The sequence below is a fragment of the Strigops habroptila genome, chromosome 12 (genome assembly GCF_004027225.2).
Source record: "Strigops habroptila isolate Jane chromosome 12, bStrHab1.2.pri, whole genome shotgun sequence".
Classification (NCBI taxonomy): Eukaryota; Metazoa; Chordata; class Aves; order Psittaciformes; family Psittacidae; genus Strigops; species Strigops habroptila.
This window is the reverse complement of record NC_044288.2, coordinates 19,024,601-19,038,841: the sequence shown is the minus strand read 5'-3', so window position 1 is coordinate 19,038,841 and position 14,241 is coordinate 19,024,601. Positions and strand designations below refer to the sequence as shown.

Here is a 14,241-nt window from a genome sequence, read left to right as displayed (position 1 = left end):
AATTCCTAACTAGTATCTATAGCAGTAAAATAACATGTGCTGTTTATTCTGTTATGTAGTTTTGCATATAGATGAAGTATTAGTCCCCTAAAGAAGTTGCATATATGTTACTGTAACTGTTTTTAAATTTGGGCTCTCTAAGAGCTGTGTGTCTTCCCCTTCACAGTATGTGGTGGGAGATACAGCTATTTTTATTTTCCTTGTCCTTCTGGGCTGCCTTTTCTTCCTCTTGATGGCTGCCTGTTGTCTTTCTGCTTTTCCTTTGAAGAGGAATACGTTTCAAAAACTCTGTTTCTCTTTAGACAGCAGCGAATACACAGGGTGATGAGAATGTTCACATTAAAAAAGTCGGAATCCACATTTCAGTGATAACTCCCAGGAAGGCGGCTGTGTAAACTGCAGTCGAGTGGAGCAGATGTTCATGACATCAGTGGTGAAAGGCCGTAAGTCAGTGCTTGTCTTAACACATGTACTGAGGTTTGTTACTATTGGTCATTTTTAAGGCGAGTCCATGGTCTCCAGCAGTTGAATGAAACTGCTTCAAAGCAGAGCCCAGGCTGCTGTGAGTGTACTGTACGTCATGGGAGAGCTGTACCCACAGAAATAGGCTTTGCTGTCCCTCACCTGCAAATCGTGGGTTACACGATGAAGTGAATGAACTCACTGTATGACTGATAAAACACACAACTTGCTGCGTTCATGGGGGCGAGGAATTTAATGACATGAATATTGAGCTGAGACAGGCAGCCTGCAAGGGTAGAAGTGTTGTCTGTGAGGACCCAGGGCTGCTACAGCCTTTGTTGTAACTTTACTCTTTGTACCTTTTGTTCTCTGGGTCGCCAGTCCCGGCTCCGCATGGTTCACACCAGGGAAATCCACAGGGTAAGAAATGTTCCTCCACAATACAAGGAGAATAAGATACGTGACTGCACGTGTGGCTTTATTTTTCAGTCATTATATCTAAGCCTAATCTTGTATACTTGCCTTAAACCTTTTCTAACAAAACAATGCTATTGATCCAAACTAAACAATGTAAAACCAATTATATTTTAACTGGGCAGACCAGACATCCCCTAATCAGTTTTCATACCTGATAGATAGCAGTCTAGCCCAAGGTAATTCCTCACTGGTCTAGGCTAAATCCACATACAGCAGTCTGAGGTCAACTTCACTGTGACAATACAGTTTCCCACACAAATTCTTTCATATTCATTAATTTTGCCAAACGTGCAGGTAACAAGTGTATGATCAGTATTGGAATAGTGAGATTCTGCAATAGTTGGAAATACTCTCTTGAAATAATTAAACATATTTTTTTTAATCTACTTTTTACCCTGGATTTCTGCCTTCAAATCATAACATCCGTGAGAGCAACTGGTCCATTTGCTCTTTCACCTTCTGTTGTCTCAGCTTTCTTCCATCCTATAATCCCTTCAACAAAGATTATAATGCCACTGGCAAGAAGGCTTTGAATTTCAGTGTAAAGACTGTGTGAGCGACTAATTAGGAATAGTTTTTATAGTACTTGTAATAAAGAAGGAGAAGCAAAATACAAAGAAACTCCAACATACTCCACAACTGTGAGTCATCTGCTTCTCTTTTAAGCAAATTTACTTACTATAATAAAGAAATTCTTGGTAGCTCAACCATAACAAATGCAGTGTATATGCACAGTTTTGTGTGAAGACACAAAGCCAAAAGAAGGCACAATCTCATCTTTATGGTTTTTACCTGGAGGGGATAAGTGGTGGTTCATCTGAGTCATGCCCTAAAAAGGGGAGGAATAGCTGGTGGGTTTTGCATTTTAGACAGCAAGACAAATCTAAGACATGTAAGAAAGTAATGAAGAACTGGATTTGGCTGCAGTTGTATTGCTACCATGGCAAGTTCTGTGCCTCGCTGTCACACTTATTTGCATTTCTCAATATATGAAAAAATAGGGTTTATCACAGGCTGCATTGCACAATGGATATAAAATGCTATTAATATTCAATAGGTAATGCCCTAAGCTTGCCTTTTTATTTGTACTCAAAAATGCAGAAACATCATAGTCACCATGAATTACAATCCATTGCTTCAGTTTCCACTTACTCTAGGTGGTTACTTTGCTCAGCAGAATTTCATGGTATCAGTTTGGCTCTGAGCACAGAGTTCTTCAGTGGGCAGTACAGTGTTTGCATAGGTAGATACTTTGTTTTGCTGTCTGCTACTTTGTTTGCTAAATGATTTGTAGTTTAATTTTGCCACTAAAGTCTAGTTTAAGCTCAAAAAAGTTGATACCTCATTTTTCTGAGTGTTTTTAGCATCTTTTCATGACATGCTGTTTTCTGGAAAGCAAAAATAGTACACCCAGGAAGAATTCAGACAGGCAAGGAGGTTAACCATCCTCAACACTTTACTCCTGTTAACTGGTTTTTTTCTACCACAGGTCAGGATTGATATGTATTTTATTGAAGAGATCCACACTAAGTTTCTCTTTAGGCTTGCTTCTTGAAGTTTGCATCATATTTTCAGATTAAATAACTTGACAGGTATAATGTAAAGGTAAAAAAGAAATAAAACTAAAATCTAAATATTTTTTTCTCCTAAACCAGCAATCCTCAAACATTTTTGCTATGTGGATCACATCTCAGTAGGATGTACCTGTGGGAAGTTCATCTGTTGCTGGTGACTTTAGGCACAGCTTTCTGCCTTTGCTGATGTGTACAAGTAACATTGGGAAGGAATTTAGTAACATTTTAGTCTTTTAAATGAAGCGTTAGTACCTAAACCAGTGAAACCATGAGCAGGAAGATCTCCCAGAAACCCAATAGTGGTTGTTTTGCAGCCTGGAATACTGTGGTGTTTAGTTACTACTGCATACAGTGGGACTTTGTATTTGCAAAGAGAAATCCCTCTCTTTGCAGAGCCTCTGCAGGTTTATCTTATGCATCTCGGAGTGGACCATAGCTAAAATAGGTTTAATTATATATCAGTTTTGGATAGTATACCCAAATGAAGACCCATTGGGTATTGGTATGAATGCTTGCTAGTGTACTGTCAGCTAGTGTACAGCTCAGTGCATCTTTGCCTGGATCTGTTAAATTTCGTAATTAGCCATCATTGCTCTGTTCCAACTTTTCCACAATTTCATTCCTATTTTAATTATACTGCATTGTATAGGATATAAAATGGTTTTCTGTGTTTTATGTTTTCCTTTTGTGGCACAGAGAGCAACTGAGCAATTGAGAAACTCCATAGTTTACCCCTTTGTCTTGTGGTAGGACCATTTTCACAAACTCCTCTCTCCTACTTCTCATTTTTATATTTATTTTGAATATTATTCAGAATAATTGTCTGTTTAGACAGAACTTCAGGGTTTTCCTGGCCATGTTATAAGTTTCTTTTTTAAAATTCAGTTGTGTTCCTCAGAATGCTGTTGTCTCTGCAGAAAAATATATGTACCTTTCAAATAATCCTAGCAGCCAAAAGCTCGACAGGACGGTAAAAGGAATCAACCAGGCTGCCCTGGTCCTGTTGGAACCTTTTTTGTTCTCCCGTGTGGTTTTTGAGCAAAAGGGTTGGAGCAGGTGATCTCCAGAGGTCTCCTCCAATGTGGGTTATTTTAGAGCAATGTTTTGACCAGGCTACAGAAGAGGCAGGTTAGTGCAGGCTGTGCCGATTCTGTGCTCCCCCAAATGGGTGCTGACTGGTGGTGGTCTCATGCAGCACTTATTACTTGGACTGCTTCTGTCTGCTTTATCATCATTTTATTCCAGCTCCGTGGATCAAATGGGAAAACATAAGCAATAATGGAAAAAACCTACAATTGGCAGGTTTATACTTCAGTGCTGTCATGCACACTTCAGTCTTACATTTGGAATGGCATTACACTGACAGATTTAACTTTGTATTGTGAATTATGCAGCATTGTGTAGACTTTGTATATTAATCCCCTCTTTTGTTAGCAATCTTTTAACACCTTTAAACATTGCAGTTCTCTCTGGATGCTGAAACGGGGTGAGATATAACACGGATTGGTATGGTAGCTCCTCTTAAAACTCCAGTCGACTGAGGAGTTTGTTCACTTGTGTATGTCTTGTGATAATGTAAAGATTTTTTTTGTCTTCTGCAAACAATGCACAAAGCAGATGAACTGGTAACTTTTCTGGCCACTTTGCTTACCGACTTTTGCAATATGTACTGGAAGACATTTAACCATTTTCCCTTTCTCTCCCCTTTTCAGCTCAGAGACACTAGTCAACTGCTGTTTTTATGGAACCTCACTACACTGCCACGAAGAGCACCAGCTCATCAGGACTGAAAGAAATCTGAGACTGAATTGTCCTATTTTTCCTCTGAAATCTTCACCAAGTAGTAAACATTTTTTGAAGGGGAAAGGGGGGGAATCTGTTAAAGCCCCCCTGGCACCCTGCTAGGGTACCTGTACCTAATGTACATTTTCTTTAAAATTTAAAAAGATGTTAGGAAATATTTTATAAAACTTTTTTGCAATAAATGACGCATGAAATTATGAAAGACTATATGACACATGCAAGGAACCACTTGAATTATTAGTATGAAGAATCACTGCAAATAACTGGGGTTTTTTTGTAATGTGACAGTCACGTTTGTATGTTTTGATAGGTGCCAGTGATGGAGCCAATTGCCTGGGAAGTTGACTGTAACTTTTGAACTTTTCTTTCAATTCTTAACTTTAGCATTGCAATTTTCCATTCTATGAGGCTTAGTTAGTATTTAGTGCAGGTGTTAGCAGAGCTGTGATCTGTGATCAAAAGCATGTCCAAAACCAATTGTATTGTAAAATATGAACAGTCCTGCTATATGAGACCAATATTTCCCATAGAGGTGATGCAAGGGACAGTGACCACAAACTCCATGTATCTCTGTATTATGGGAAAGCTCCTTCTGTGTGAATATGGTTGCATTTTATTTATGCTATTATAACACTTAGGGAATCGAGGATTGTGGAATAACGTTAAGAAGGGCTACAACGCAGAGAGCAGCATTTTGCTTATAATTCCATAACAAGATGGGAATCATGAATGGAGAGCGATCAAATGGAATAGCATTTCTATTTCAAATCATGGCTTATTTTTTTCTTTTGACATAAATATTTTTCAGATAGGTAACTAGTAGAGCAAAGGTTTTATTAGTGTTGCTGGTGGTTGTTGAGCTGAGTTGCATTGACTTCTTTGAATAGCTGTAAATCAAAAACAAAGGAACCCAGTGGGTTTCATCCATTTTATTCCCCTCCCCCAGAGGTGTTTGGTAAGACTTATTTCGATGGAGCTTGTGAATGCTGGACACACTGCTGAAATATTGAGTTATTAAATATTAATTTATTTGTCACTACTTATTTGACATTGTGTGCACACTTATACTCAGCAGTATCATTTCTTACAAAGTTCTTAACAGGGAGTTTATGATACAACCTGGGGAAGCAACTATTTGTTTTGAAGAAATGAAAATGTGCACATAATCTACTAAAAGTCAAATTTCTGTTTCTATAGAAGTAAAAAGACGTGTAGTAAACTCTTTTCCTCCGCACTAATATCCTGATTCGATTGGAGAAAATAGAGTGTCTTTGTCTGGCTCATTGGAAAACAGAGATACCTTTCTGAGAGGTGTCTGTATCGGCACAAAGACAGTTTCATAGCCTTGACTATGGAGCCTAAATTAATCACATAGAATTTGGGGTTCAGACAACTCTATCATTTGGTTTTGATATTGGCAACAGGTTTATACTTGTTAAACAATCAGAGAGCAAGGAAGTGAGAGGCTGGCACAGGCATCCAAACCCAAGATAGGCGCATCAATGCACCTCACACCTACTGAGGCAGTTCATGCTTCATGCTGTTCAGTTCCTATTTTTCAGAGGTAAATTCTTGATTTATAAAGCCAGCAATTGAATGCTTATGCCTACTTCTTACAAACTAGCTGCATAAAGCTGTACAGTAGGTTCAAATTGTACCATTTTGCAAAACAAACTACAAAGATTTTTTCTTAATTTGAGGTTAATGTTTGTTCTACAAGGAAAGGGGAGGCAATTTAATGCCATGTATGTGTCAGCCTTTCACCTCCAGAGACCAAACCCTGATTGTATTAACAACGAATAAGGGCCTTAGCCTAATAAATTACATTTTTACCCCCCACCAAAAAAAAACCCCAACCAACCAAACAAAAAAGAAGCCACCAAACAACATGGCACAAAACAGTTTCTGCTCAGGAAAAAGGCCCAGGACTGTAATAGCAGGGTTATTGCACATTGGATTGAAAACTGATTGATATTGTAAGTAGAAGCCAGTAGTGCCTGCCTGTGTGACATCTGACTCTTAACCAGTGCTCTCGTTTCCTCACCTTGTGAGCACTTGTGCACAGCAGCTGAAATATAAAGAATACACTTAAGAGAGATGCAGGTCTCTGCATTGGAGAATATGGGTATATAAGCAAATAGCCTAAAAATAGACAAGGTAGCTAACTGTATTTGCATTTGTTTTCACAGAAAGTATTGCAGCCATTTTGTTTGAAACCAGATTTTCATTTTGAAATGAAATTGTCAGGGATATTCTAATGATAGAGAATTACAGTAATGTATTGCTTTTCACTTTTTTGCTTTAGTTGCTTAATATTTAAGCTTTGCTCCGTGCTACCTTCTTGTCTGTATATTGAATGGTCACTATGCCTCTTTCATTTTGTAGACTTGAATGAGGAAAATATGATTCACCCTTTAAGGTTTGCTGAGAAGTAAATGATAAAGAATGTTGTGTAACATTTATTCAAATAAAGCCTTGATTTTTTTCAGTGCTCTTTTAAAGGGAAATAATGTTGAATAGTGTTTTGATGTTGTAACTTTCTTGTTTCACTAGTCCTTGACTCAAAAGCCTTTGATTTATGTTGGTTTTAATTTTTATTTTTATTTTTTCTGAATGAAACAAAGATTAAACTGAGGCTACTGGTCCACTGCTGGAAGTCTATCATGTGGACGTATCCAACCTTACCTTTCATCACAGTGGATGAAAGATACTAAGTCATGCTCAACCAGCTGAATACTTCCCACAAGCAAAATGAAAAACTTCTCCTTTTCTTGTATAATCAGCAAGAAAAGATTATGTGTATGTTGTAGAGACAAAGAAGTGCTGCTGGTTCTGTTCCATGGCTGGACAGAGGCACACTGAGTCCCAGTTAAAGAAGGAAGGTGGATGTCCTGGAAGAAGTTGCTGCCCCTTGCAGACTGATTCCAGCGCAGCCGGTGAGTGCGAGCTCAGGGCCGCCCAGCTCTGCTGGGCTGAGCTGATCTCACTGTGAGCAGACAAGCACAGGAAAGGTGCTGGGTCTTTGAATCCCTGCACAGTGGCTGCTCATCTGTTCTTTGGCTGGTTTTCCCTGCACTGCTAACAGTGTCAGACAAGCCTGTCCATTGCAGGTAAGTGTAACCGCGTATTTCTTCTTTTAGGGAAGAAATGCCTCGTGCCAAGTTGTGTTCCCTTGCCATGGTGCCATCTCCGGCACTGTGATCACAGGAGGGCCATGTCAGCAAGTATTTCTTCAAATGGCAGAAGCTGTAGAGCTGCACTCTCCCATTAAATAGAAGGTAGCATTTATGTGTTTTTTATTTTTCCATTTGCATTTTTATTACCGTAAAGAAAAGATATTCTAATTTCAGTTGAGCTCTGAGGTTACACAAAAGATACGCTGCTCAGGTAAACTTGGTTTCTAGGAAGTTTGTATTTCAAGGAAGCATTAGTTTTTTCATGGTGCAGGAACTCATGGGTGATGCAGAGGTACTGACCCTTTTGTAAGGAAGGTGTGTTGTTGCAGTGACTGTTGTTGATACTCAGAAGTCTTTCCCCAGAATTGAATTAACTCCTGGAGTGAAGCCATTGTGTGCCTGTACAGTGTCTATAGCGACCATTGTCTCTGCCCTGGGCCTCATGATGCTTTTGAAACCAGTTGGTGCCTCCTATAACTGTGAGCAAACGTCCACATCTGTCTGTTGCTTGGAGCAGAGCTCCAGCATATGTGTTTTTCTTTTCCTTCACGGGCTTGTTTCTTATTCTGTCCAGATTAAGGGAACTCCCATCCTCTTTCTCTCATTATTCATTCATCCTTGCAGCAGTTCCTCTTGAATTGGTTATCCTCACTAGGCTGTGGTGGAGAAGGGAAATCCTGCTGAAATGTAATTGCTCACTAATGGCTTTTCCTTTGTGACATTGTGTTGGTAGCGTCTCGCTGTGGGAGTCTGCTGGATTTGCTGCGTGACTGTGAAGCCCACAAGAGAGGTTAGCCAGACACATTTCAGAGTTCTGCAATTACTCCATTGATTAAGCTTCACTCCAGTGGTTCGGTGACAAAAGTATAAAAGTAACCCAACCTTCAGCTATGAAGCCAGTCCTACACAATGCCACTCAGCAATAGTGTTTACTGCTGCCCTGGAGCATCAAAAGGGTGATACTTAATGAGGGCAAAAGTGCACGGAGCAGCTGCTCAGCGCAGCTCCTGGCGCAGGAGGGTTTTGTGATAGCTTGCCAGTGCCAGCTACAGCGTGAGGGATCAGTGCAGAGAAATAAGGATGAGAGCAACGGGCAGATTTCTTAAGGAAGTTGGAGGCTAGATCAGTAACAGGGAGATGATGTAGTAAATTCAGTTGCTGTCACATACTCATTATTTTTAAGCATTATGTGGGATGCTTCACCTGCCTGAAGCCTCATCTGTGGTTAAGGAGATCACACAAGGGATGCTCTCCCATTACCTTTGTGCTCCCTGGGCTAATCTCCCTGACTGACAGTATCCTCCAAGGCTGCTGAGAGTGTTAAGGGACTGCTGAGGTCTGCATGGTGAGGTCCTTCCTGTGCTTCTGCACTTCCTGGGAAGCTGGGAATGCCACCCGGCTGGAACGGTTCTCTGCTGCCTCAGGTGTGGTTGTGTGTTGTGAGGAGCCCCCGAAGTGCAGCAGAGAACCTGAGCAGCTCACCCCTCTGCACAATCGAGGGTAAGGCAATGCTCAAACTGCCAAATGCAGCCTGGTGCAGCAGCACCAGCCGGCCTGGCAGCCTCTGCCGGGGCAGGAACAGGCCCACGAGTGCGTGGCCTTGGTGTCGACTGCTGCTCGCTGTCGTCACGCTTTGCCTTTTGCTCCCTTGTCCTTGCTCAAGTCATGGTGGGTGGATTCGTCATCCTCCCTCTTGATGCAGGAAGGGCGAGTGGAGGCAGGGCTTTCTGAAGGCTGTGCGCAGTGAGCCTGTGCTGAGGGGTGGCAGTAGGAAAAGGCTCACGTTGTTTGCTGGTTCATACAGTGCTGGCAGCTGGGTTTAATTCACATTCCGTAGCCTGTTTTTATGGTTCTGCTCCTGCTTTTCCCTTGAGTTTTCTGTGGTCTTTGTTTTTCCTCCCTTACTGGATTTGCAGAACAAGCTGTGGGTGCTCCACGCTGGGCAGGCTGGACACCCCTGCACATGTGTTTGGGGTAAATATTCAAAGCCCAGGAGAGGCAGCTCTAATTCTAATACCCAGCTAAGAGCTCTGCATCTTAAGAGCTTAGGGACTGCAACCTTCCAAATGTGGTTGTCTTGGTCATTAAATATTAAATAGGCTGCTGGAGGGCTCGTTCAAATGTTGAAGCACTCAGAGCCATCAGAGGAAGGGGCTACAGGCATCAGAGTGTAAAAAGGACCATGCTAAATATAAGATCCCAGAAATACTAACGCTGTTCAGATGGATATGGACAAACCTTCTGTGATTCACTCAGTGTGCTCTGTTTGCCTGTACAAAGACAACACCGGGAATGAGCTGTGAGAGCAGGGGCTGGGGTAGCTGTACTTCCTATGCCTTTTCACTGATACTGCAAAATCATACCAGAAGCCATTGGTCATGTCTTGGCTTAGTAAACTTATTGCTGGCTGCAAGGACCATGGCCTCAGCTGTATTTGAGCTTGGAGCAGGAACAAGAAAGTACATTTGGGCACAGAGAGAACCGTTGCTTCAAGGGCAGGTCAGGGCCGTAGCTGTAGGCAGTAAATCCGTCAGCTTCCAGCCTCCTCCTTTCCCAAAGTTTCCAAATACTGCTATTCTTCCTCCCTGAGGTAGAAAAGTGCCCCACAATGGAGCACCACAGCCAAACGAGCTAATGGAAATGTGGCCGTTCTCCCAGAGATAAGGAAAGATGCACTTGTGAGAAGCTGTGCTCAAATGCAATTAGGCAGCAGAGCCCATTCCCTGCTGCCTCCCCAGGGACCCATTTTATCGCTTGGCACTCACCAGCACCACTCCAGGAATACATTTAGGAAGCTATTCCAGCAGCTACCACCTAGAGTAGATAATACCATTTCCCCCCTCTTCCTGACATGCCACGTCATGGATGTCTCAGTCTGCAGGGAAGTTGTTGCTCAGGAGCACCTCCCGCACAGCCGTGTACGGGGCTGTACCGGGGTCAGGCTGCGTTTCACGTGCCACGGTTAGAAACAGAACAACTTGCTCGACGATGTGTGTGTGTCCTGGCTGAATGGGCATGACCTGGTCTCATTTGCTGTGGCTGGTGGAGGGTTGGTTGTTAGTCAGCAGCTGTGGGGGACCCATGCTTGTGCACCCATTTCTCTTGGGTATCACAGTCCCATCATGCATGAAAAGGAAGAGATAGAGGTAACAGAAGTGATACAATCTGAAATATAGTGTTGTAAATAATGACCCATCCAGTCACTGCAGGGAGCTCAGGGATGTGGTGCAGGTACTACTGCGAGTCAGGGCCAGAGTACTGGTCTCAGCTGGGCTAGGAAAGGCAAACCTATTGCTGCTGCTTCTGCTTAAGGAATCCTGGCTTTGTAAATCACCTTCCCAAGATGAGAAATGGGCAGGTCTGGGGATTCCAGGCTGGAGTCGTAGCTGCAGATGGTGAGGTTTCAACTGGGGGCATTAGACAGGACACACAGAATCAGAAAAATGTGGTTTCTTTTAGTTTTCAGTTGGTTTAGGACCTTCAATGTATAAAGGGCTTTGCTTTGTCAGGGTAGGCTGTAATGACTCTGGCTTAATGCCACAGCAGCCGAGAGCCTGACAATTTACTGTGCCTCAGCAGACAAACGGGCTGACCAGAGTCTCTGCTGATGAAAGATACTCCCCAGCAATTACGTCCTGTCGAGCAGGAGGCTGCACAGCTTTGAAAGAAATGAAGTTGCTGAACAAGGAAACGCTGGGATCCTTCCAGGCAGGGAAAGCTTGTGAATGAGCAACGTATTAATGCCACACATTAAATGTGCCCCTACACATCTTTACCTACTGCTAAAAAGAGGTGGCACTTTGATATAATTGGTTCTTGGCTGCAGCAGCCAGCAACAGAGCTTGGCTGTTGCAGTAATCCCTTGGGAATAACACAGCTAATTAAAGCCTCAGAACTTGTGGCCAGCAGTTCCTTTCTCTCTGGCTATGTTGGTGCTAATCAGAGGTGTAGGTAGATCTTAAGGAAGTTTTGTGCTGAAATGTGCTAGTCAAGGAAGGAAGGATTCGGCTTCAAAGCGTGGTGCTTTGTCAAGTCCTGAATGTCCCAATGTGATGAGCTGAGAGAGAGATTTCAGATCCCTGCCCAGCTGCTGGCAGGAGGGGATCGGCTGGGCTGTGCCTGTGGTCTCTCATGGGCACAGCGTGTGCCAGTCCCACTCCGGAGTTGCCTCCTGCTGCCTCCCTTGGGGCTGGTGTTTTGGGACACAGATCTTACGATGCGAATGGAGAGCTGCTGGTTCGTTCTTTCACTGGTGCTAAATCCCACGCATCTTTGGTGCGGTTGAGGGAACTGCAGGTGCTCAGCACCTCCAAAGGCCGGGCCTTTGCACTCTCACCTGGGCAGAAAGAGCAAAGAAAGCAAAAGGGCACCCAGTGCGCAGTGACAGGGACGGGATGACCCTGGGTTTGTTCTGCTGCTGACTTGGCTGTGATGCTGCATGGGGTTTGCTCACCAGGGTACGTGGCAAAGGGTGGCAGAGTGAGTCCTTGGGGGAAGAGACCCCGGGGTATTCCACCTCCCACTGCAGCAAAGGGACATCAAATAAAAACAAAAACAGGATGTTGACAAGGTTTGTGGAGCTGCCTCTGTAGCTGTGCTTTGCTGAGGAGATGGTAAGACAAGGCTTTTTCTGAGGCTGAGTGTTTGCTTTCTTGGGAACCTTAGAGCTTTAGGAAATGTCAGTTCTGGAAGCCCTGCGGGTCAGCCACTGCTGAGCATGGTGGTGCAAGTGCAGAAATGCAGCCCCATGGCTGGGGGGTTACAGAGACCCAGCAAGTGCCTGCTGCCAGGGATAACCGCAGGAAGGAGAACAGGCTGAATTACTGAGCATGGGACACTACAGGGACCCTGTGAAGCTATTTATAAAGCCTCAGCAATTCTTCCAATCCCTTGAATAAATGAAGAAAGATGCTGGAAATGGCCATAGTGCACATCTTCGATTTTATGGCATGAAATGCTCCATCGTGTGGAAGGTTGTCTTGAGGGGGCTGAGCGCGGCCCTGCCGGGGCAGCTCACCTGCTGGGTTTGTGGTAGTTTAGATTTAGTAATTTAAGTTTTGCGCTAACCCAGCACCCACCCTGAGCTTTCTCTGTGTCCAGGTTTGGTTCAGGAGGTGGAGCTGGCTGGAGCGGCAGCAGAGGAGGTGAAGACATCTCTCTTGGTATCCCACTCCCATCACGTGCGAAGAGGTAGAGGTAACAAAAGTGATACAATCTGAAATGTAGTGCTGTAAATAACCCATATGGAATTATCAGAGAGATCTAGTTCCTCATTCTTAATATTCCTGTAAAATAAGATGGTTTACACAGTCTCACAAATGAGAAAAAAAATAACGATATAAGCTTTAGGATATGGTAATGTAGTGGAATAACCTAAATGACTGGTCTGGCAATTACTGGGTATGACCTGCTCAGGAAGGGCAGAATAAGTAGAAGCAGCAGCAATTTTAAATAGACTAAACCGGCTACTGAGCATGTATCAATGATTGTGATAAAGCTGAGGAAAAAAGCCCATCAGAAAACAACTGAGCTACTTTTCGAGTGCCCTTGTAATGAAAAGATCAACTGCTGGAGACATGCTCCGAGTTTCCTACAATTATTTCTAGAAGTGCTTTCTCATATGAGATCCTGGTTGTGTTACTTTGAGCCATATCATAATGTTCAGAGACAAAAATCAGTGTCCTGGTTGGTGGTTACAGACTGAGAGTCTGGAGTTACCCACAGATCTACACACATTTACCCACAGATCTACACACATTTACCCACGTATACATGTATGGATTTTTTCCATTTCTCCCCTTTAAAAATGTAAAGCTAGAAGGAAAAAATGGGCAAACTTGACTAGAAATAAGGAATGAAAAAGAAAAATGGAAATTTACAAGATGCTAGGGAAAGGAAATAGGTATTTTTTTTAAACTACAAGATGAGGTAATCTTTGGCTATAGACCAGGAGGTTCAACAGTGGTAGAAAGGCAGCAGTTAAAAAATAAAAACAATGCACATAGGAAGGTAAAAGGGATAATTTCTGTAATCTTGACAAAGCTTAAAAAGAAATCACTGAAAAGATAAGGATGATACAAGAGAAATTTTAATCTATTAGGAACAAAAGCAGTGCTTTAAATGCGGTGGGGGCCTGCTGCAGACTATAGAAGTGCAGGAGGTTGATATTTCAGCTTGAAGCAAGTGGGATGATGTATTTGCCACTCTGTTAGCAACCAGGCAGAGCAAGCCCAGGTATTTCATGTACAACAGCCGCCGTGCTCACCCGCTTTGCCTTCAGGGTGTGCTGGGTGCAGGCAGGTCACTGGAGCAACACAGGGCAAAGATGTCAACTCAGATAAAGGCCAGTTAATCTGACATCAGAGGTAGGAGTCTGAAAACGGCATCAGAAATCCATTAATAAAGAATTAAAGGCAAACATGCAATTAAACTCCATCAAAAATAGACCCTGTCATTCAACCAGGCTTAGTTAAGTCTAATTGTAAAGACACATCACCTGGCATGGCACTCTGCAGCGTAAGCAGTATCTGCAGATAACTATCTGCAATATAAAACAAACAATCCACACGTGGATGAAGATTGTCTCCCTGACAGATCTCAAACGGTTTGCCCCTGTCCTTCAAATAGGGATGTTTCCTGTGAGATCCTGCTCAAATCACTGCTGCACCCCGTCCTATTTGACACTTCCATCAGTGATTGAGAAGCAGATCTGAAGTCACTCCTGAAACACTGGTGAGCAACAGCATGGT

General features: G+C 43.0%; 1 protein-coding gene across 2 annotated transcripts in view; it reads left to right on the top strand.

Moving 5' to 3' along the window:
• PWWP2A (PWWP domain containing 2A) overlaps window positions 1–6,804 on the top strand; it is a 28,452-nt gene extending 21,648 nt beyond the window's left edge. Inside the window, exon 3 of one of the 2 annotated variants that reach the window (XM_030504008.1) lies at window positions 4,226–6,804. In XM_030504008.1, coding sequence (XP_030359868.1) covers window positions 4,226–4,239 — 14 coding nt within the window. In that variant the 3' untranslated portion in view covers window positions 4,240–6,804. The remainder of the gene's footprint in view (window positions 1–4,225) is intronic. The other variant, XM_030504006.1, reaches the window with a different exon arrangement.
• Window positions 6,805–14,241: the final 7,437 nt, after the last annotated feature.